General features: G+C 24.1%; 4 protein-coding genes across 4 annotated transcripts; 1 reads left to right on the top strand and 3 right to left on the bottom strand.

The window, feature by feature from the left end:
- Window positions 1-2,066: 2,066 nt before the first annotated feature.
- OCT59_020111 (uncharacterized protein) lies at window positions 2,067-3,724 on the bottom strand (the record flags this gene model as incomplete). The annotated part of the gene is made up of 8 exons (XM_066148956.1): window positions 2,067-2,242; window positions 2,339-2,375; window positions 2,457-2,730; window positions 2,815-2,969; window positions 3,069-3,188; window positions 3,263-3,297; window positions 3,388-3,465; window positions 3,535-3,724. 8 exons carry the CDS (start codon window positions 3,722-3,724, stop codon window positions 2,067-2,069), a joined length of 1,065 nt encoding a protein of 354 aa, XP_065989913.1.
- Window positions 3,725-8,671: 4,947 nt separating this feature from the next.
- OCT59_020110 (uncharacterized protein) lies at window positions 8,672-9,352 on the top strand (the record flags this gene model as incomplete). Its single annotated transcript, XM_025327575.2, has 1 exon — window positions 8,672-9,352. The coding sequence occupies one exon, from the start codon at window positions 8,672-8,674 to the stop codon at window positions 9,350-9,352; it is 681 nt and encodes a 226-aa protein (XP_025170597.2).
- Window positions 9,353-10,923: 1,571 nt separating this feature from the next.
- On the bottom strand, window positions 10,924-12,584 carry OCT59_020109 (uncharacterized protein; the record flags this gene model as incomplete). Its single annotated transcript, XM_025327574.2, has 8 exons — window positions 10,924-11,090; window positions 11,186-11,222; window positions 11,305-11,578; window positions 11,650-11,804; window positions 11,895-12,014; window positions 12,124-12,158; window positions 12,250-12,327; window positions 12,395-12,584. 8 exons carry the CDS (start codon window positions 12,582-12,584, stop codon window positions 10,924-10,926), a joined length of 1,056 nt encoding a protein of 351 aa, XP_025170596.2.
- A 4,954-nt stretch (window positions 12,585-17,538) lies between these two features.
- Window positions 17,539-19,152, bottom strand: OCT59_020108 (uncharacterized protein; the record flags this gene model as incomplete). Its single annotated transcript, XM_025332542.1, has 8 exons — window positions 17,539-17,681; window positions 17,765-17,801; window positions 17,881-18,145; window positions 18,223-18,377; window positions 18,459-18,581; window positions 18,685-18,719; window positions 18,799-18,876; window positions 18,957-19,152. The coding sequence occupies 8 exons, from the start codon at window positions 19,150-19,152 to the stop codon at window positions 17,539-17,541; spliced, it is 1,032 nt and encodes a 343-aa protein (XP_025170595.1).
- Window positions 19,153-22,896: the final 3,744 nt, after the last annotated feature.

The following is a 22,896-nucleotide window of genomic DNA, read 5'->3' as shown; positions in this document are numbered from 1 at the left end:
TAATCAATTTGGAAAATCATTACTATTTTCATGAATTTTAAAGATTTTTAAAATCTATTTTTTAATAAACTAACAAGGAATTCATTAAAAATATAAGTTTTTTTCAATATATTTATATCGTTCATTAAATACTATAGAAGAAAAATGCAAATAATAAAAAAATATTAAAATCTTGTTTTTTTAATATAACATTATAAATAAAAATATTTTTTCTGAAAAATTTAATATAATTATTATAAAATCTCAAAAAAAAATTTTGGCCGAGCCACCTTTTGCTGTGAGTCAGCCCATATTTAGAAGAATACAGTAGGGCCGTTCCAACTTTTAAGTTTTTAACACCTCTTTTATTAAAAAATCTATATTTTGATAAGCATATAATTATCTACAATCAGAACTCGATATAACGAACCCTCCGTAGGTCCTGATTTTTGGTCGTTATATCAAATATTCGATAAATCATCAATATATTTTTATTGTACCGATTTAAATATAAAAATTCTGTATACTTAACTATATTATCAAGCAACATTTTATCTTGTCAAAATATGTTTATAGTATTTTTAAATCACAAAGCGAACCAAGTTACAGTAAAAAAATATGTTTATAGTATCAATACTATATAATGGAAACTTTTTAAGACTCGTAGATATCAGGTGACTGATCTGCTACGTTGAATAGTGCCGGCCGAGACTAAGTTAATTCAGGCCGGAATTAAGAAGTATCGGTTAATCGCGAATAAATAAATATGACTGATTTATAATTAAACTTCTTATATGTCATAAAATTAATTATAAATGGTTTTGATTTAAAGAAAAAAGTTCGTTATGGGCCAAAATCGGTTTGTTATCTGTTATATTGAGTTATGACTGCATATGATTAAATACCATCCTTTAAATTTAAATTATGATTTTCTGAAATTTTCTAAAGTTTCCCAAATTGAAGAACTTACAAAATTTTATTATGATTTTCTTTTTAACAACACATTTTTTAAACAAAAATAAATCTTTGATCATCACACAATACTATAAAAAAAAATCATATACTTTTTAAACATAATATTATTTTAGTATACTACTGATCATTTTATAGTATTAATCATCAGCTTCGGATTTTTAATTTTTTAAAAATGAAAACTCATGTCTTTTTTTAGTTTAGTAATAATAAAAATTAAAAAATAATTTAACATTAGTAAAAATCTATGCGAAGTAAAATTGTATTTTGATAAAAAAAAAAAAATTCTTTGATCATTTTCGGCATAATTGATATTTTTTAGTTTTAATTGATGAAACTGACGTTAATTTCTCATATACTAAAAGTAACCTCTTTGAATGCCTCCTGTGGCAGGACTTGCGGGATGGTCGTCACTCTTCAGGACAAGTATCGAGACGTACGTACAAGATACTTTAGATACGTATATTTTAATTGCCGAACTTCTCATGTTTGGCATTGATTTACAAATACATTTCCATTGTTAATTCACCCCACTCAGGTGATCATCAAAGGTTATAACCTTACTATTTATGTCACAAGTATATAGGTTATAACCTTTAATGATCACTGAGAAGGGTGTGTAACCGTGTTAATTTGGGATCCGGTCAAAATATCGAATTCTAATGCTGGTCAAAAATATCACGTGATTACGCATAACTCTGCATAACGCGGGCCAACTGTCGGGATTTTGACACATTCGGGATTTTGACCCGTCGCGATTTAGACCCATAACCGTTAATTTGGACTTTTTCCTTTTTCGTATCATATCGATCAATTTTAGTGAGTGTAAATCAAAATATTTAGTATTTTTACATTTTCATAATCAATAAATATTTGTATAACATAATTTAATTAATTAACATCTTTAATCATTACGCTTAACTGTAGAAAAATAACATAATCGAATTTTTATACATTTATACTTATACTACGAATTATTTATACATTATAAATAAATTTATACTTATTACATTGAACTTATTATTATATTAAAAATTTAAAAAAAGATTCTAAAACTTAAATAATAAATTTCTTACCAACATAAAAAATAATTTTACATATTTTATATTACTATCTCATACATTATTAGTAATAATTGAATCATCATTTGATTTCTGTTCATCAACTGCTTCATCTGCTTCAGATTTTGTTTCAGATTTATAATCTGAATAAACATTGCCTGATGATTGATATCTAAATCCTTCATTACACATATATTGAATTACGTTACCTATTCCTCCTAAACATATAACTAAACAAAAAAATAGGATTAATACTTTTGTTAAATATCGATCAATACATAAACAAATATATATATATATATATTTTTACTGTATTTAAAAATTACCTGAAGATACGATAACACCAATTATAAAATTTTGAATCTAATTATTTTTAAATTATATTGTTACAAACAATTTCATAAAAAATCATGAATAAAAAAATAAATAAAATATTTTCTTTACCTTTAAGATTCTACACATGTTATAAATTAGAACAGGAACATATTGTAATATGAATATTAAAATATAAGTTAAAACTTTTTTAAGAGTTTTTTTTTCAATATTGTTAAGATACATCCAACTATTATTCGAACTTGAGACTGATGAATTTTCTTCTTTAACTCTATGAATCGTTATTAATATATGTACGTAACAAAACACAATAGTTGCTAATATGAGAACTATTAGAATAAAAAATATTGTCATTACAGCACTAGCTTCAGGTTTAGTCGCGCAACTAATAAAAAAAAAAGTGTATGAACATCACGTGGTTGATCATTTGACTGATTACATGGTTTAAGTGATTAACGTAATGACATACTTGTATTTTGTAGAACCATAGGCGTTTAGCGTACTTAGAGGGAAAATTAATGATAAGATAACAATTGGAAACCAAATTTTGTAATCATATTTTCCTAATTCGAAATAGTATTCTTGCACTACCCTTAACCAAGTGGTAATAGATATAGCTCCAACCTATTGATAAGATTTTTAAAAATTAAACGTAATTCCGAAAAACATGATACTGTATGTCGATCGAGGGTTTTTATAAGGTCAAATTTTTAAAAAACTTACCAATAACATGTTAAAAGAAACGAATAATACGACAGAAAATCCCATGATTTCACATAATGGAGATGGTAAAGAGATGACTTCATTATTTAAGAATTTTGATTTATTTGAAGCCGAATATGACTATAAGATTAACGATAATGAATATTTTTAACTAATGACTATAACGATAATGAATATTTTACTAATTTACTTACATAATTAATTAAGCTTGCTGATGAATAAAGAAAATCTTATAATATGAGGATAATTATATATATATAATAATTATTATAAATAATTAAAACAGTAAAACATGAAAAAATAAATTGAGAATGCTTACCTGTAATTGCTAAATAAAATGGAAATCTAAGTGATAATATAATACCTCTATGATCAAGTTTCCATCGTAAGTACGTTCCTAAAGATAGAAAATATTAATTGATTGAATTCAAAAATCAATTTTTTTTAGATTAATAAAATTACTTACGGTAAAAGATAAATAAAGTTCCTAAAATATTAATGGAATGAAAAGTTATTGGAATAACAAACACAATGTGAAATTCGGTTATAGCATCATAAGGTGACGAATGTGTTGGAGCAGCTTCATTTAAAGGTATCATATAAAGAAACGATAATATAAAAATAGTGATACGAAATAAAAATGGGATTAAATCCATTTTTTTTCTATAAAAATATTAAGCGAATGTTGAATTATTATATGATTATAAAATTAATAACGTGTAAGTAATAATGACGATAAACGATTGGGAGCTTTTATATATAGTTTGCACTCCTACCGAAAATAAAGTTAAATGATATCTGCCGTATAATAATAATTTGTGCGAAAATAAAACGGTCATGATTATATATCATAACATGTTAATGAGATAATTAAAACAAACATATTATTTATAAAACTTGTGCTGCAATTTCTTTGATACAAGCATTGCATAAGCACGGCCCTACGGGTCTTGTTTATTTTTGTACTAATATTGAATTTTTTTATTTTAATTTATCCAATTATATCCAGAGTGTTAATCTTATTATTGAGAGTTCCAACAAAACAAAATACATTTAAAAACAAATATCACGCATAAATAAAAAGAAAAAGGTGATGAAATAGTTAGGCGGGGGATATCAAGGTATGTTCCATTTACTAATATATATAATTATTCTGGTAAGTTCTACTTCACGTGCCTGCGTTGACGGAATTTATTAACCCCGATAAAATCTTGTATTAAAGATTAGATTTCGAAAATCTTGCAAAAATAAAACTATTTTTTTTTCAACTTTATTATTAATGATACAAATAATAATATTTATTGAATACAAAAATTAAAATTTAAGGTATGTGATATATGAAATATGCCGAAGCGAAATTTCAAATAAATTTGAATAGAAAATTCTAAATAGTTTGTACTTATTACGAAACAAGGTCTAGACTTTTTGTGTGGCGTTTTCATTTATATCACTTATCTAATTATTTTACTCTTATTTATTGACACAAAATAAACAAATAAATAAAATTTAAGCAAAAATGGTTTTTCTTTGTGATCATCCAATGATAATTACATATAATGGTGAATTTATAAAAACATAAAAAAAACTGTTTTTTTTTAAACTATGATATACAGTACTTTGTTGCATAGACATTTAAAATATGTTAGATTTTACGTCCCTTCCCCTAAAAAATTTTGATAATTTTGGAATTATTTAGTATTTTTACAGAATTTTTTTTTTGCTCTATTAATAAATTCATTTATGGAAAAGAACTTAAAACGTTCTATTTGCGGTATTTGCGATATAACTGATATAACTTTACTAATTATATTGTACACAACAATAAGGTTTCGGTAAATTTCGAGATTATTTATAATATTTACTGTCTCAGGTTATTTACAAATTCCTTATTCTCTTGATTCGTTAAGAGTCACATTTCAATCATTTAGTTAAATGGTAGTAATTAGTACATTTTCTTGGCATAAATAGTATAAGCGTACGTAATTCCCATTAAAAGAGAAATATAATTTCGTAAATTATAATTAATATAAATATATTTTTTTTTGTGAACATTGGGAAAAATAAATCGCGCAAGCGTAATCATTTATTCTCGTCCATTTACTGTACCAAATTACATTTTAATTTATTACGGATTGCAATATTCTGTAATTAATAAAAATAATCATGTAGTAAAATAATAAAAATAATGCGATTATTTTTGATGATTTTCTATTTCGTTCAGTCAGTTGACCAAAATAATAAACCTTAAACGTATTTCAGAATTCTGCAAACCGCTATAAAAACTTACCATTCGGGTATTACTACTAGCAGAATCGGGTGACATAAATTCCCCCTTTTTAATCTAATAAAATACATAACATTATTATTTGGAAAAATTAAAAAATAATTAATATTTTAATATGTAATAATTATTTGTTTTTTTACAAAATAAGTGAGAAATTACACAGATAGATACACAATATTTAATGAAAACATAACAATCAGATTTAGTAAAGATACATTAATATACTACGAAACTACTGTTACGTTAGTATAATTTTATTATTTCATATTAACAAATTTAATTTTTATACATATAGTTACATAATCTTGTAATTTAATTTAATAATAACAATAAAATTTTAGGATAAGCAAATATTCGATAAAAAATTTTCCAAGAATTGTAAATGTTTATGATGCTGAATGCATTAATGAAACAATTTCATCGAATGTCGGTCGGAATGAGAACGTTAAGTACAATATACTACCACGTCGAAAAATGTACTTTATTTTATAATAAATTATTATATGATTTACATAACGTTCATCATTTCTAAAGTAAAAGGATTTGAAACTGTTTTTAAAGTTCTTTCAATTGGTAAGCTGCACAATATTACTATGCGAATTTGTAATGAATGAATTTTCTTTTTAACATTACAAATCGTATCCAATATTACATGTACATTAAAAACACGTTAAATTAACAATGAAATAATTACTAGACAGTATTATATCAGGTAGATAAATGGAAAATGTATGGATTAACGCAAATTTGTTGATTCGCTCAGACAATTACTATCTTTACATTTAAATCATATTTAACCTGTAATTGTTATATAAATCATATATATTCACTATGTTTCTAACATTTAACAATGAGATAATGATAGTTAGTTCGGGATTTAAAGTTTGTGATACAATTTCTAATCTGGAGATCATATAACAGATAGCAGATAAATAATAACAGTTAGCAGATAGCAGATAAATGTTTTCGTAAATCATGTGGATCCATCTGCGACGATCCTAATTGTAATCGTTAACCAATTAAAAAAATTCAGGTTTGTTTACTAAAAATCATATTACGGTATACGATATTACAAATGAGGAAGAAGGAAATGAAGTAATAAAATTAACTTGTTTAAATTGGCGTATTGTATTTGTTTAAAAAAATGGGAATTGCTTGTAAATGATTACCAGAAATTTACAAAATTAGTAAATGCTGCACGCCTGCATCGCCTGATACTAAAAAAAAAATCGTAACGGATCACAGGATTACCATTAAATGATTATATATTATTACATATACAAATAATTTACATGACATAATGTTACACTTTTATTTCTTTTTTATAACCTGTAAAAAAAATTTTTTTAAAAAAAATATTTTAACAACCACTCATATAATAAATATAGAATAATTATATTACTTTGGTAAAATTCAATTAAACACAATAATATTTATACATAAATTATACATAAATTTACGATCATTGTAATCATTGTATTCCCAAAAATTAAAGTTCGTCATACTGGGATACTGGGCCAATTTTAACGCCTATTTGCTTTATATGTTGATATTACCTAAAATTATAAATTATTATCGTGCTCCGTATATTAAACATAATTGCCGATAATTTTGTTATTCTTAAAAATCAAAAATAATCTATAATTAAGCTATAATTAAGCTAAAGTCCATAAAATGGGTCACAAGATAATATCGTTATTGGGTCAAATTATGATTATATTATACGATTCAGGAGATTCAGACAATATTCAGGTGACGCGAGTCAATTATCATTTGACGACTGAACGCAACTCGATCACGTTCCCAAAAATTGGACTTTGTGTGTTACATTTCTTTTTTTTGTTTATTTTTTAAAATGATTTGTATAATTTGAAATTATTTTATATTTTTTGATTGCCAAGATAAATTCGCGAGAAATTTATCTAATAACTTTACATAATAATGTTTCAATTCGTGACGTTAATCAATATAAATACAACACCGTACAATATCCATAAAATATCCCACATGTTGAATAAATTAATAATTAAACATGAAAAATATTTCGAGAAAAAAAATAAAAATAAGAATAAAATAAATAAATATACTGTATATTAACGTATAAGCAAATTGGATATAAAAAATGGGAATATAGCACGATTACATTACGAAATTATCGTAAGAGATGATCATGTTGAGGGAAAAAAATACGCTTATACGCATAACAATCGGTATCAGGACATATATATTTTATATGAAAGATCAAAAGATCAAGATTTTATGTAATCATTCCGTTTACATAACTTATTAACTTAACGTTAGGAATTTCATGTGACTTATCGCTACTACTTATAGTTAATTTCAACCATAAGGTGTTTTAATTTATTCAAACATTTGGAAATGAATTTTTTTTTTTGGAGTGGAAATATTATGAGTGTTTATTAACACGGGTGTATTTTTCAAGTAATATATTTAAAAGAATAGTACAGTAGGGCCGTTCCAACTTTTAACACATCTTTTATTAAAAAAATCTAAATTTTGATAAACATCTACAATCAGAACTCGATATGAACCCTCCGTTCAGGTCCTGATTTTTGGTCGTTATATCAAATATTCGATAAATCAATATATTTTTATTATACCGATTTAAATATAAAAATTCGGTATACTTAAATATATTATCAAGTAATGTCAGATATTTTATCTTGTCAAAATATGTTTATAGTATCAATACTATATAATGGAAACTTTTAAGACTCGTAGATATCAGGTGACTGATCTGCTGCGTTGAATAGTGCCGGCCGAGACTAAGTTAATTCCGGCCGGAATTAAGAAGGTATCAGTTAATCGCGAATAAATAAATATGACTGATTTATAATTAAACTTCGGTAATATCGCGAAATTTATAATAAAGTCGGTATATAGTGATAAAATTAATTATAAATGGTTTTGATTTAAAGAAAAAAAGTTCGTTATGAGTTTTTAATTTAAATTATGATTTTCTGAAATTTTCTAAAGTTTCCCAAATTCCTCAGAACTTACAAAATTTTATTATGGTTTTCTTTTTCAGTTATACAACACATTTTTTAAACAAAAATAAATCTTTGGTCATCACACATTCACTATAAAAAAATTAGTATAAGTTTGGTATACTGCTGATCATTTTATCATCAGATTCGGATTTTTAATAATTTGAATTTAAAAAATAATTTAACATTAGTAAAATCTATGCGAAGTAAAATTTTATTTTGATAAAAAAAAATTCTTTGATTATTTTCGGCATAATTGATAATCATTTTTAGTTTTAATTGATGAAACTGAAAAAAAAAATCTGAAAGCAATGTCTTTCGACGATTTTAATCTATATTGGAAAAAACATTTAATTCCTGGAGGCATTAGAGCGTGGCGTAAAAAATGTTCTGAATTAATTTGGAAAAATGAAATGCTTAACAGTAGGAAGGTGGAAGATTTGTTTTTTTATAATCATAAAGGCGAATTTGATTGGAATAGAACGTTACAATTTATTAGTAATCGAAATAGTAACTGTACATCATGGGAAATCGAAAAAGAAGATGTATGGGAACGTTCATATAAAATTAAAAATTTTTTAAAAGAATTGCCGACCTACGAGATATTGTACAAAAGAGATGTGAATATGATAGAAACAGATCAATGTATTAGATGTAAAAATGGAGTTGAAAATTGGGATCATTTATGGATCTGTGAAAAGAACGAGTTAACGATTAAAGAAGTTATAGAACGTTCGATTAGTGATTTCGAAGAACATTTATTGAATGAAGAAAAGCATGAGGAAGTAAAATTATTACAGAACATGAATTTTAGTTTTTTAAAGATTTTGTATGAAAAATCAGAAGTTCTGATCGGAAAAGATAAATATTGGGAATTGATTAGAGGAGTTTATAATGGTAAATTTAATAAAGTATCAAAAGATAAAGATGAGAAAGAACTGATAAATGAGCTTTGGGTGTTTTGTTTTAACGCGTTAAAGAAGGAATTTTAGATCAAAAGGTGTAATGAAGTTAGTAACGAGTTAGAACAAAGTTTAGGTATTAAAAAATCAGATAAAAGAGTTAGAAAATTTAAAGATAGAGATATAGAGAGTGAAGATAAAAATATAGAAATCGAAGAAAATAATTAAAAATTAACGAAAAATATAAAAAGAGAGAAAATGATATTAAATTAGTAAAATAATTGGTAGGTTCACAGAAGGAAAAGATACGAAAAGTTGGAATTTAATACCAAAATTAGTTTAGTTTACATTTTAGATTAGATTAGATAGTTTTTTAGTATATAGGTATTGTTCGAATACTTTAGTTATAGAGAGTAAATTAATTTTTAATTTGCTTTCTTAGTGTTTTAATGTTTATGTAATCTTTTCTATATATTGATTAATAAATTAATAAACGCGTTGCTAATTTTTTTTTAAAAAAAAAAGAAAAAAAAAATCTGAAGAAATCTGTTTTTAATGTTAATTTCTCATATGCTAAAAGTAACCTCTTTTTTTAATCAACTTTTTAAATTAGCTATTCCACAGTTTTTGCAAAGGTAAAATAATTCTATATGAATGCCCCTGTTCAGCGGGTAGCAGGGTTGGCGAGATAGGACCCAGAAATATATATATAGGGGTCAGGTGGCGAAAAATTTTTTTACTATGAGCTGTACGCAGAGACTTTTTATATGAGTAGTACGCATAATTGACACCTGATATTGAAAATCCTGCAAAAATACGCAAATAAAATTTCAGACATTAAGTTATTAATTATTTTATCATGGCTTCTATATTATTTATAAAACAAAATACTAATGTGAAAAAATAGAATTTACCATTTTTTTATAATATTTTTCTAAAATTTCACTTTTTAACCCTTAGAAATTTCTTACAATTCGGTTAATTAAATAAGTACTTACAGTAAATATATTATATATATAAGATTAGCCAAATTTAGGTCAAAAATACGCAAACTAATTTTTTACATATAAAAATTTTGATAAAAAATACGCAATCTTGATGACCTAACTATAGATGAAAAATTCTAAAATTGTACGCAAATCAAAACTTTACTCCGTCTAATTCCACTATGATGGCGACGCATTTGTGTACCCTACCCCTGTATATATATTTCTGGGTCCTGGCGAGATGGTCGTCAGGCCAAGTATCGAGAAGTGACGATACGTAATTACGTATACGTATACATACTATACACAAATTTTAATTGTCGATCTCATGTTTGGCAAACTACATAATACATTTCCAGTTAATTTTGACTTTTTCCTTTTTTGTATTCATATCGATCAATTTAGTGATTGGTGTAAATCATAATATTTATTTTAATATTTTTTTCATTTTCATAATCAATAAATATTTGTATAACATAATTTATTTAATTAACATCTTTAATCATTACGTTTAACTGTATAATCGAATTTTATACATTTATATTTAATACGAATTTATACATTATAAATAAATTTATACTTATTACATTGAACTTATTATTATATTAAAACTTAATAAAATTCTTACAAACATAAAAAAATAATTTTACATATTTTATATTATCAAATAATCAATCATACATTATTAGTAATAATTGAATCATCATTTGATTTCTGTTCATCATCTGCTTCAGCTTTTGTTTCGGATTTATAATCTGAACAAGTAACGCTTGATGATTGATATCTAAATCCTTCATTACATATATATTGAATTACGTTACCTATTCCTCCTAAAGATATAGCTAAAAAAAAATAGAATTAATACTTTTTGTTAAATATCGATCAATATAAAACAAATATATATATATATATATGTATATTTTAAAAAAAAAATTACCTGAAGAAACGATAACACCAATTATAAAATTTTGAATCTAATTATTTTTAAATTATATTGTTATAAACAATTTCATAAAAAACAAATAAAAATAAATAAATAAAGGACATTATCTTTACCTTTAATAATCTACACATGTTATAAATTAGAACAGGAACATATTGTAATATGAATACTAAAATATAAGTTAAAACTTTTTTAAGAGTTTTTTTTTCAATATTGTTAAGATACATCCAACTATTATTCGAACTTGAGACTGATGAATTTTCTTCTTTAACTCTACGAATCTTTGTTAATATATGTATGTAACAAAACAAAATAGTTGCTAATGTGAGAACTATTAGAATAAAAAATATTTTCATTATAGCACTAGCTTCAGGTTTAACCCCACAACTAATAAAAAAAAAAGTATAAGAATATCACGCGGTTGATCATTTGACTGACATGATTAACGTGTGACATACTTGTATTTTGTAGGACCATAGGCGTTTAGCGTACTTAGAGGGAAAATTAATGATAAGATAACAATTGGAAACCAAATTTTGTAATCATATTTTCCTAATTCGAAATAGTATTCTTGCACTACCCGTAACCAAGTGATAATAGATATAGCTCCAACCTATTGATAAGATTTTTAAAAATTAAACGTAATTCCGAAAAACATGATGTGTCGAGGGTTTTTATAAGGTCAAATTTTTAAAAAACTTACCAATAACACGTTAAAAGAAACGAATAATACGATAGAAAATCCCATGATTTCACATAATGGAGATGGTAAAGTGATGACTTCATTATTTAAGAATTTTGATTTATTTGAAGCCGAATATGACTATAAGATTAACGATAATGAATATTTTAAATAATGACTATAACGATAATGATTATTTTTAAATTTTAGTTAATATAATCTTAATAAATATTTTTGCTAATTTACTTACATAATTGATTAGGTCTGACGATGAATAAAGAAAATCTTATAATATAAAGATAATTATATATATATAATAATTATTATAAATAATTAAAACAGTAAAACATGATGAAAATAAATTGAGATTGCTTACCTGTAATTGCTAAATAAAATGGAAATCTAAGTGATAATACAATACTTCTATGATCACGTTTCCATCGTAAGTACGTTCCTATAGAAAATATTAATTGGTTGAATTCAAAATCTATTTTTTTTTTTAGATTAATAAAATTACTTACGGTAAAAGATAAATAAAGTTCCTAAAATATTAGTGGAATGAAAAGTTATTGGAATAACAAACACAATGTGAAATTCGGTTATAGCATCATAAGGTGACGAATGTGTTGGAGCAGCTTCATTTAAAGGTATCATATAAAGAAACGATAATATAAAAATAGTGATACGAAATAAAATTGGGATTAAATCCATTTTTTTTCTATAAAAATATTAAGCGAATGTTGAAATTATTATATGATTATAAAATTAATAACGTGTAAGTAATAATGACGATAAACGATTGGGAGCTTTTATATATAGTTTGCACTCCTACTGAAAATAAAAATTAAATGATATACGCTGTATAATACTATATAATTTGTGCGAAAATAAAACGGTTGATTATGTATTATAACATGTTATATGAGATAATTAAAACAAACATATTACTTATAAAATTTGTGCTACAATTTTTTTGATACAAACATTCCATAAGCACGGCCCTACGGGTCTTGTTTATTTTTGTACTAATATTGAATTTTTTTTATTTTAATTTATCCAATTATATCTAGAGTATTAATCTTATCATTGAGAGTTCTAACAAAACAAAATACATTTAAAAACAAATATCACGCATAAATAAAAAGAAAAAGGTGATGAAATAGTTAGGTGGGGGATATTAAGGTATGTTCCATTTACTAATATGTATAATTATTCTGGTAAGTTCTACTTCACGTGCCTGCGTTGACGGAATTTATTAACCCCGATAAAATCTTGTATTAAAGATTAGATTTCGAAAATCTTGCAAAAATAAAACTTTTTTTTTAATTATATAGATTATTAATGATACAAATAATAATATTTATTGAAATACAGAAATTAAAATTCAAGGTATGTGATATATGAAATATGCCGAAGCGAAATTTCATATAAAATTGATGAAAAAAATAAAAAAGAATATTCTAAATAGTTTGTACTTATTACGAAACAAGGTCTAGACTTTTGTGTGGCGTTTTCATTTATATCACTTATCTGAATAATCTGATTATTTTACTTTTATTTATTGACACAAAATAAACAAATAAGCATAAATGGTTTTGTTTTGTGATCATCCAATAATGATTACATATAATGGTGAATTTATAAAACATAAAAAACTGGTTTTTTTAAACTATGATATACAGTTTGTCGCATATCACATATTTTTACAGAATTTTTTTTTTTTGCTCTATTAATAAATTTATTTATGGAAAAGAATTTAAAACGGTTTATTTGCGATATTTGCGATATAATTGATATAACTTTAATTTATATTGTACACAGCAATAAGGTTTCGGTAAATTTCGAGATTATTTATAATATTTATTGTCTCAGGTTATTTACAAATTCCTTATTCACTTGATTCGTTAAGAGTTACATTTCAATCATTTAGTTAAATGGTAGTAATTAGTACATTTTCTTGGCATAAATAGTATAAGCGTACGTAATTTCCGTATAATTGCCGTAAATTATAATTAATTTAAATAATTTTTTTTTTATTTCTGAGAGCTTTGGGAAAAATAAATCGTGCAAAAACGTAACCATTTATTCTCGTCTATTTACTGTACAATTAATTTTTTTTATTTATTGCGGATTGCAATTTTCTGTAATCAATAAAAATAATCATATAATAAAAATAATAAAAATAATGCGATTATTTTTGATGATTTCCTATTTAGTTCAGCCGACCAATATAATCAAAATAATCAAAATAATAAACCTTAAACGTATTTCAGAATTCCGCAAATCACTATAAAAAACTTACCATTCGAATATTTCGGGCATAAATTCCCCTTTTTAATCTAATAAAATAGATAGCATTATTATTTGTAAATATAAAATAATTAATATTTTTTAATATGTAATAATTATTTGTTATCAAGTGAGAAATTACACACAATATTTAATGAAAACATAACAACCAGATTTAGTAATGATACATTAATATACTACGAAACTTTTGAATATTTTACCTGTTACGATTAGTATAATTTTATTATCTCATACTGATAAATTGAATTTACATAATCTTGTAATTTAATTTCATAATAATAAAATTTTAGGGTAAGCAAATATTTGATAAAAAATTTTCCAAGAATTGTAAATGTTTATGATGTTGAATGCATTAATCAAATTATTCTAGATACAATTCGAAACAATTTCATTAGTAATAGCAAGTAAATTTTCACAAATTCAAATTACTCGTCGGAATGAGAACGTTAAGTACTTAAGTATAATATACTAATACGATTTTTATTTTAGAAATGCATGAACGTTGTTATAAATCATATAATAATTTATTATAAAATAAAGGATTTGAAACTGTTTTTAAAGTTCTTTCAATATTGGTAAGTTGTGTAATATTACTATGCGAGTTTGTAATGAATGAATTTTCTTTTTAACATTACAAATCGTATCCAATATTACATGTACATAAAAAAACACGTTAAATTAACAATGTGATAATTACTAGACAGTATTATATCAATTTTAGGCTCATATAAAAGTACGTACTGTATATGAATATATTACGTTATGTTTATTGTGACGCGTAACGATCGAACAACTTTTACGCTTACTGAATAATTGATGATAATTGGAAGCTAAATTTTGTAATTATGTATATTTTCACAATGTCAAATAGCGTTCTTGAACTTCTCGTAACGTTTATTTACGCATCATCGAAAATTAAATTAAAGAATTTCAAGAATTTAAGAATAGATATTATTTACGGAATCTTAATATCAATTGTTTATTAGTTATTGTATTTACAAGAAAAAGAATCTTTAAAAGTTCATCGCACTTCATAACAGATAAATTTTAGAAAATCGAAATTATTTAGGTAGATACTGTCAATGGAAAATGTATGGATTAACGCAAATTTGTCGCTTCGCTCCAAACAATTGTCATATTTTAACCTGTAATTGTTATATAAAACGGAAAATAAATAATAATGAATCATATACATGTATGTGTCGTAAGAAAGTGATTAAACTGTTATTTTATTCACTATGTGATGTTTGTTTTCTAACATTTTAACAATGATATAATGATAGTTATTTCGGGAATTAAAGTTTGTGATACAATTTCTCTGGAGATCATATAACAGATAGCAGATAAATAATAACAGTTAGCAGATAGCAGATAAATGTTTTCGTAAATCATGTGGATCCATCTGCGACGATCCTAATTGTAATCGTTAACCAATTAAAAAAATTCAGTTTGTTTATATACGATATTACAAATGAGGAAGAAGGAAATGAAGTAATAAAATTAACTTGTTTAAATTGACGTATTGTATTTGTTTAAAAAAAATATGAATTGCTTGTAGATGATTATCAGAAATTTACAAATTAGTAAATGCTGTACTAAAAAAAAAAATAACGTAACGGACCACAGGATTACCATTAAATGATTATATATATTATTACATACACAAAATATTTACATGACATAATGTTGTTACACATACGCTTACGCTTTTATTCTTTTTTTTTTATAATATGAATTAACCTGTTAAAAAAAATTTTTTTTTAAAAAAAATATTTTAACAACCACTCAAATTATTTCTTATAATAAATAAAAAAAAAATATAGAATAAATTATATAACTTTGGTAAAAATTCCACATTTTATCAATTAAACACAATAATGTTTATACATAAATTATACATAAATTTATAAATAAATTTACAATCATTGTAATCATTGTATTCTCAAAATTAAAGTTCGTCATACTTGGGATACTGAGTTCAATTTTTAAACGCCTATTTACTTTATATATCGATATTTGATATTACCTAAAAATTATAAATTATTATTGGGGTCAAATTATGATTATATTATACGATTTAGGCGATTCAGGTAATATTCATGTGATGTGAGTTCAATTATCATCTGACGATTGGACGTAATTCGATCGCGAACCCAAAAATTGGACTTCGTGTGTTACATTTCTTTTTTTTGTTTATTTTTTGAAATGATTGAAATATTACTTTTTATATTTTTTGATTGCCAAGAAAATTCGCGAGAAATTTATCTAATAACTTTACATAATAATGTTTCAAAATAATAAAAAAAAATATATCGGTCAAATCATTTAAACAAATATGGAGTTTAAATTCCTAATTTATTAAAATTAAAAATTGAACAAACTTTTTTATGTAACTTTGCTAAATTATTTTAATTATAATAAATATAATTAATTAACCCCTTCTGATATTTTTAAGATAATTAATTGTTCACGCACGGTTACAAAACAACAGGGCTTATTCATTGCATATACAAGTCCAATTCCATGTCATTACCTGGATGAAAAATTCACACAAATATTTAAACTGAAACAACATTACTAATATATTTATATAACAAGAGAAATTTCCATTTAAATAAGAAAAACAAATTTATGCAGAAAAATAGTTATTTATATCCAACCATATCATTTGTATCAATTTTTTCGGTTCGGTTGAAAAAAAAATTTATTATTCGGCAGAACCCGAAAAAAATGTTATCTATATTTAGTATGATGTAAATATTATACAATTGGTGGTGCTCAAATTATCAAATTAATAAAATTAAAATTAAGGAATTAAAAATAAGGTCCAGTTAACTATTCTAGTTATGATCGGCGATACCGGGAAATACCCCTAAATTTGCGTACATCGTACCCCTGTATTTCATTTTTGTATACGTTTGGGAATTTACGCTGATCATTAAGTATCCGGGAGAGGAATAGAAAAAAATAAAATATGATATAATGACCATAATACAATACTAATGTAATCTAAATAATAGTTATTTCACGGAGTTACTATGGAATATCAGGATTTTTCACGGCTGCTCCGTGAGAGAAATCAATTGATGATATCCATAGTATCCCCGTGAAATAACACGAGTTCCGACCCTAAAAACTTTTTAATAATAATATAATGATGATTCGTATTTCGTATGACAATATATTTTATCACTAAATATTATTAAATCAATTAATATTAACTAGTAATATATTTAACTTAACGATTAAAAAATATAGTACAAAATTTTAAAATCTTAAAAATAATCTTAAAATAATCTTAATAAATTATACTTAAAAAATATTATTATTTTTTTAAAAAAAAAAATCCTATCAATTAAGCGTCTTGTGTAGTATCATCTGATCTTTCTTCCACTTCAAGTTTATAACTTGAAGAATTATTACTACTAGTATGTGAAAATTTTAATCCTTCATTACGTAAATATTGAAATACGTTCGCTATTCCGCCAATACATATAACTAAAAAGAATATATATATATATATATATTAATAAATAATTTGAAATATTTACATATTTTATACTATCTTTTAAATAAATTACCTGCTGGACTGAGAGCATCTAATATAATATGTCGAGCCTATAAATCAAAAACATTGTATTAATATAGTAATATAATTACAATTACTTGAAAAATAAAAAAATTTTTTTTTTTTTACCCTTAATATCATAGAAATGTTATAAATCAAAATGGGAATGTATTGTAAAATAAAAACTAAAATATAAGTTAAAACTTTTTTAAAAGTTCTCCTTTCAACATTAGAATTTCGTACTGCTTCAATACTTGAATTTGGGATATGTCCTTGAATATCGCGAATCGTTTTTAATACATGTACGTAACAAAAAATGATAGTTAACAATGTAACTACTATTAGAACAAAAACCACTATTCCTACAAGATCGGATCCAATTTTAGTTCCACATCTAATTAAAAACAGAATAAAAATGAATGCTGATCGCGTGATAATTAATATGACAAAAAAAAATAGCACGTGACATACGAATATCCTCGAGAACCGTAGGCATTTAATGTACTTAGAGGGATGATTAATGATATGAAAATAATTGGAAGCCAAATTTTATAATCATATTTTCCAAATTCGAAGTAATATTCTCGTACTACTCGTAACCAAGTTACAATAGATATAGCTCCTACCTATTATTAAAAATAGTTTATGTTTTTATTAAAAATCAAATTTTTATTTTAAAAACTAAATTCTTTATTATTAAAACTTACCAATATTATATTTAGTAAAACGAAAAAAACTATTAAAAATCCAAGGATTTCACAGAATAGATATGGCCATGTGTTAGTTTCATTATTTTTTACGAAATCTGTTTTATTTGAAGCTGTATATGCCTTTATATAATAAATTTACGACAATAATTAGTTATTAAAATCATGGTTAATTTGACCATTTTTTTTTCTAAATAAGAAAAAAATTTATTAATAATTTACTTACAAACTCAATTAAGATGGCTGAAGAATATAGAAAATCTTAAATATAAAAGAATTACATATAATTATTATACTAAAAATTATCGTTATTAAAAAAAAAACAATTTTAAAAAATTACCTGTAATCGCTATATAAAATGGGAATTTAAATGACAAAGGAATACTTCTCTTACTACGTTTCCATCGTAAGAACATTCCTTAATAAAAATCAAATATATTTAAATTTTAAAAATTGATCATAGATTAAAAGATCATTAAAAAATTACTTATTACTTACGAAAAAAGATATATAAAGTTCCTAAAAAACTAATGACAGAGAAGATTAATGGGATAGTAGTCACAAGATAAAAATCGGTTTCAACGCCATATCCATAATCTGGATCAACTTTTTGTGCTTTATTTATTGGTATAATGGAAAAAAGAAATGTCGAAATAAATACGATTTTTTTAATCGAAAATGAGAATGAATTCATTTTTTTGTTTTAAAAATTTAAAGGAATGTGAAATTTTGAAATTCTTATTAATGATATTTATAAATAAGATGGGCGAACGTCTTTTATATACCAAAAAAAAAAAAAGTCCGACATTCTGTTGTGTGACATTTATTTATTTTGATCCGTGCGTTCAGTTTAATAATTATTATACATAAATATATCTTATAATATTTACGAAAAAGGAACGATCTATGATTACGTTTTCTAACATAACAATGAGATAATCAAAACCTAGTTAATGTGGTTCGGTTAAACGGAATAACGAATTTTAAAGTTTGTAATACAACTTTTTTTATTGTAAACTACTATCACAAACTTTTAATATAAACAATTTCGGAAATTATATAACGGATAATATTTATTACATTTTTCCTTATGCACCGTTTTTTAATAGATCGGTATCGGTTTTTAATTTTGTACAACTATGATGAACGCAGGGTGTATGGAGCAATAAAATAATAGGTGGATTCATCCTATTAATTGTAAAAAACTAATCAAAGCTTGAAAATTGTAAACATGACGACAATATACGAATTTTTAGGTATGGTATATTTGTTTATTTTGTTGAAAATCAAGGATATTAAATTATTGAATTTCATTTATTACTGGTAGATCACAAAGGGGAAGAAACAAAAAAAAAGAAAAAAAATTTCATTGGATCTGATTGGACCTTAAATCATTGATGCATTATTAATCTTGCATTTAGGAAGAAAAATATTACTGAAACTTTACAAAATTAAATTAGTCAATTCGGCGTCGCTCGTTGTATTCGTTATAAAAAGTAAAAATGTAACGTAACATTATGTATTATGTACACAAATATTTGCATTACATAATTATGTTGCACAACGTTTCAGATTATTAAGTAAAATTACAATGAACTATAGTAAAAGTTTATTTCATATTAGTTATTAATTCTCACGTCATATTAAAAAAAAAAGAAAGTAAGAATAATAATTATTATAAAAAAAAAATTTGTCAAAGTGAACGAATTTCAAGAAGATTAAAAATTCAAATACTTGAAGTTATACTAAAGAATTATAAAGTTTATTTATTAAAACTTCATTAAATCCATTAAATCCATTAAAAAATCTCATCCCCAGATTCTAGATCCAATTTCTAATTATTAAATAAATTATGGATCAAAAATTCATGCATCACAAATTTTAAGGCGACTTGATATACACAACGCATAAAGTCTTAATATAACAATTAATTGATATACAATAAATAGCTATCATATATCCACCAATAGTTTTAATATTTAATTTTAGAATAGATTTTCTTGTTTTACTGTTTGTTATGAGAATATTAATAAAATTCAAGTATTTTTTTTTAAAAAAAAACTGGAATGAGAAAAACAATAAAACAATAGAAATTAAACTATTCATCTCACGTGATATGGCACGGACGATGAAATTTAAACTTATAAAACTTAAAACAAGTAAGCGGATGAAAGTTTTTCAGATGCCGATTTGCGTCAGATTTTAAAGTAATTTTCACAATATGAATCTGACCGTATTGATTATTTAGCTAACAAGGTGCAAGTACATTAAGACTGATAGATTTAATATTTAATTATAATTATAAATTTTAAATAATGATACCTGCAATATTTTGACTTGGAATTAATAATATTTATTTGGGGATACGTACAAATATTTCTAGTGAGCATATGACTTAGAATTAATAATAAAATACATACAAATAGTTACAGTATAGCGCAAAGTTTCCTTATAAAATTAGAGTATAAATAAAATAGTTTTCTTAGAAATTATTCGAAATTGACATCTGTCACGCGACGCGCGCTATCCATCACCTCACGCAAATTTATCTAAACTTTAATAAATCGAAAAATCGAATAAAGGTGAAATAAAATCTAATACAACAAATAATTAATAAAATTTGTAATTATTTATTCTTTCTTTTACATAATAAGACTGTTTGTTTACATATTAATATAATCTAAAAATTAACTTTGACGAATTAAATAATATGTTTTCTTTTCATTCTCGTTTATTTTCTTTTCTTTCCCTTTTTATTTTTTGATTTGTATAACATAATAAGGAAAAGAATATTAGAAGATTAAATTTATTGGAAATTAAAATCATGAGATTTTTTTTTCTATTATTATAATTATTATAATTGGTCTTGAAACATTTTAGTAATCTTACTTAATATGGCTTTTTGCATTACCATCCTTCCGAAAAATTTCGAGTTTTATTAACTTAGAAAAGAATCTATTAATTAATTTATTCTATTGTTTTATAACTTTTCGTTTCAACGTTTCATGCTGATCAAATAAACTATATGTCCGATACGTAACACAAATAAATGTCTTTAATAACAAAGGATTTACCGGCTAATCCGCCTAGATAGTCACATGATTTCGTAAAATTATATGAACCAATCGTTATTAATCGTATTACGGCAAATCAAAATTGTGCAAATGTGATACGTTCGAGAAGTTCGACCGCTTGCATCCCATTTTGATTATCGAATAATAATTGGTGAACTCTTTTTTTTTTTTTTTTACTTCTATTATAGTAATTTAAAGTACTATTTTGTTTTTTTTTCATATGAAATAGGAAAGTGTATTAACATTATGAACATTTTTTTGGAAAGGAGGTGAATATTGATTGACTTATATATTTCGAGTTATACTCCTTTAATAGTATTCATTATCTTGACCCGGATATACTCTTTCTACATTTGGACATATTTAAATCCGACCGGGCCTGATAATCCATAATATACTGGATATTTGTAGTCGACAAACTTGCCGGATTGTTGGGTTATCGGTAAATAGAAAAAAACCCAACTTTTTGTTACAATCAAAAATATTCAGTTAAAGGATGTAAAATTGATTGACTAAATGTCATGATTGTCACATGCTTGCCAATAACCCGACAACCCGGAAAGTTGGTATGTATGCTGACCCGGAATTATAAGGATCCGAACCGGAGTTATGTGTCACAACTTTATTATTCAAGTATTATTATTTAATTAATATATTAATAATTTTAAGATTTAATATTTAATGAAACAAAAAAAATTGGTGTTATAATTTAGATCATCCTTGTAACCATACTTGGTTGATTTTCGATAAATGCATAATTGAAACAATATTTAAACATTTAAAATTTTACAATATTATACAAAGTAAAAAATTATAAAAATCTAGATTGTTATTACATGTAATAATATTGTAGTAATTTGATGATCTCTTATTCAAAATGAGACTATCTTGAAAATTTTTATAATTTTATATAAATATACATACATATATCAAAATAAAAAATTGGAATGTATTAAAAAGAATATGAAATGCTTGAATGAAAATGATTTAAGTTAACCAATTTATGATAGTTAAATTGCAAAATTTTATGACGATAATCTTTAATTATATTATTATGTAATATCTTATATAATTTATTTAAAAAAAAGATATAAGAAAATCAGTTTGGTCAGAGTTAATGAATGATAAGTTAAATTTCGGTAATTTCGGTCAAGAATTAAATAGAAAATTTGATCATTAAGTACATGGTTTTTCGGAAAAGTTTTTTCGTAGACTAGGAAAAAATAAATGCTATTTGGCAATATTGAATTTCAAAGTGATGGTCAATTGATGATGACGAAGGCGATAATTTATAAAGATGCAGAATACTGGAAATTACGGGGACGAAAATTTAAATAATCTGATTATTAATTCTGGTACGTTAT

This window comes from Rhizophagus irregularis, chromosome 3, assembly GCF_026210795.1.
Source record: "Rhizophagus irregularis chromosome 3, complete sequence".
In the NCBI taxonomy this organism is placed as follows: Eukaryota; Fungi; Glomeromycota; class Glomeromycetes; order Glomerales; family Glomeraceae; genus Rhizophagus; species Rhizophagus irregularis.
Note: the sequence above shows the minus strand (reverse complement) of the source record. Positions and strands in the feature narration are given on the sequence as shown.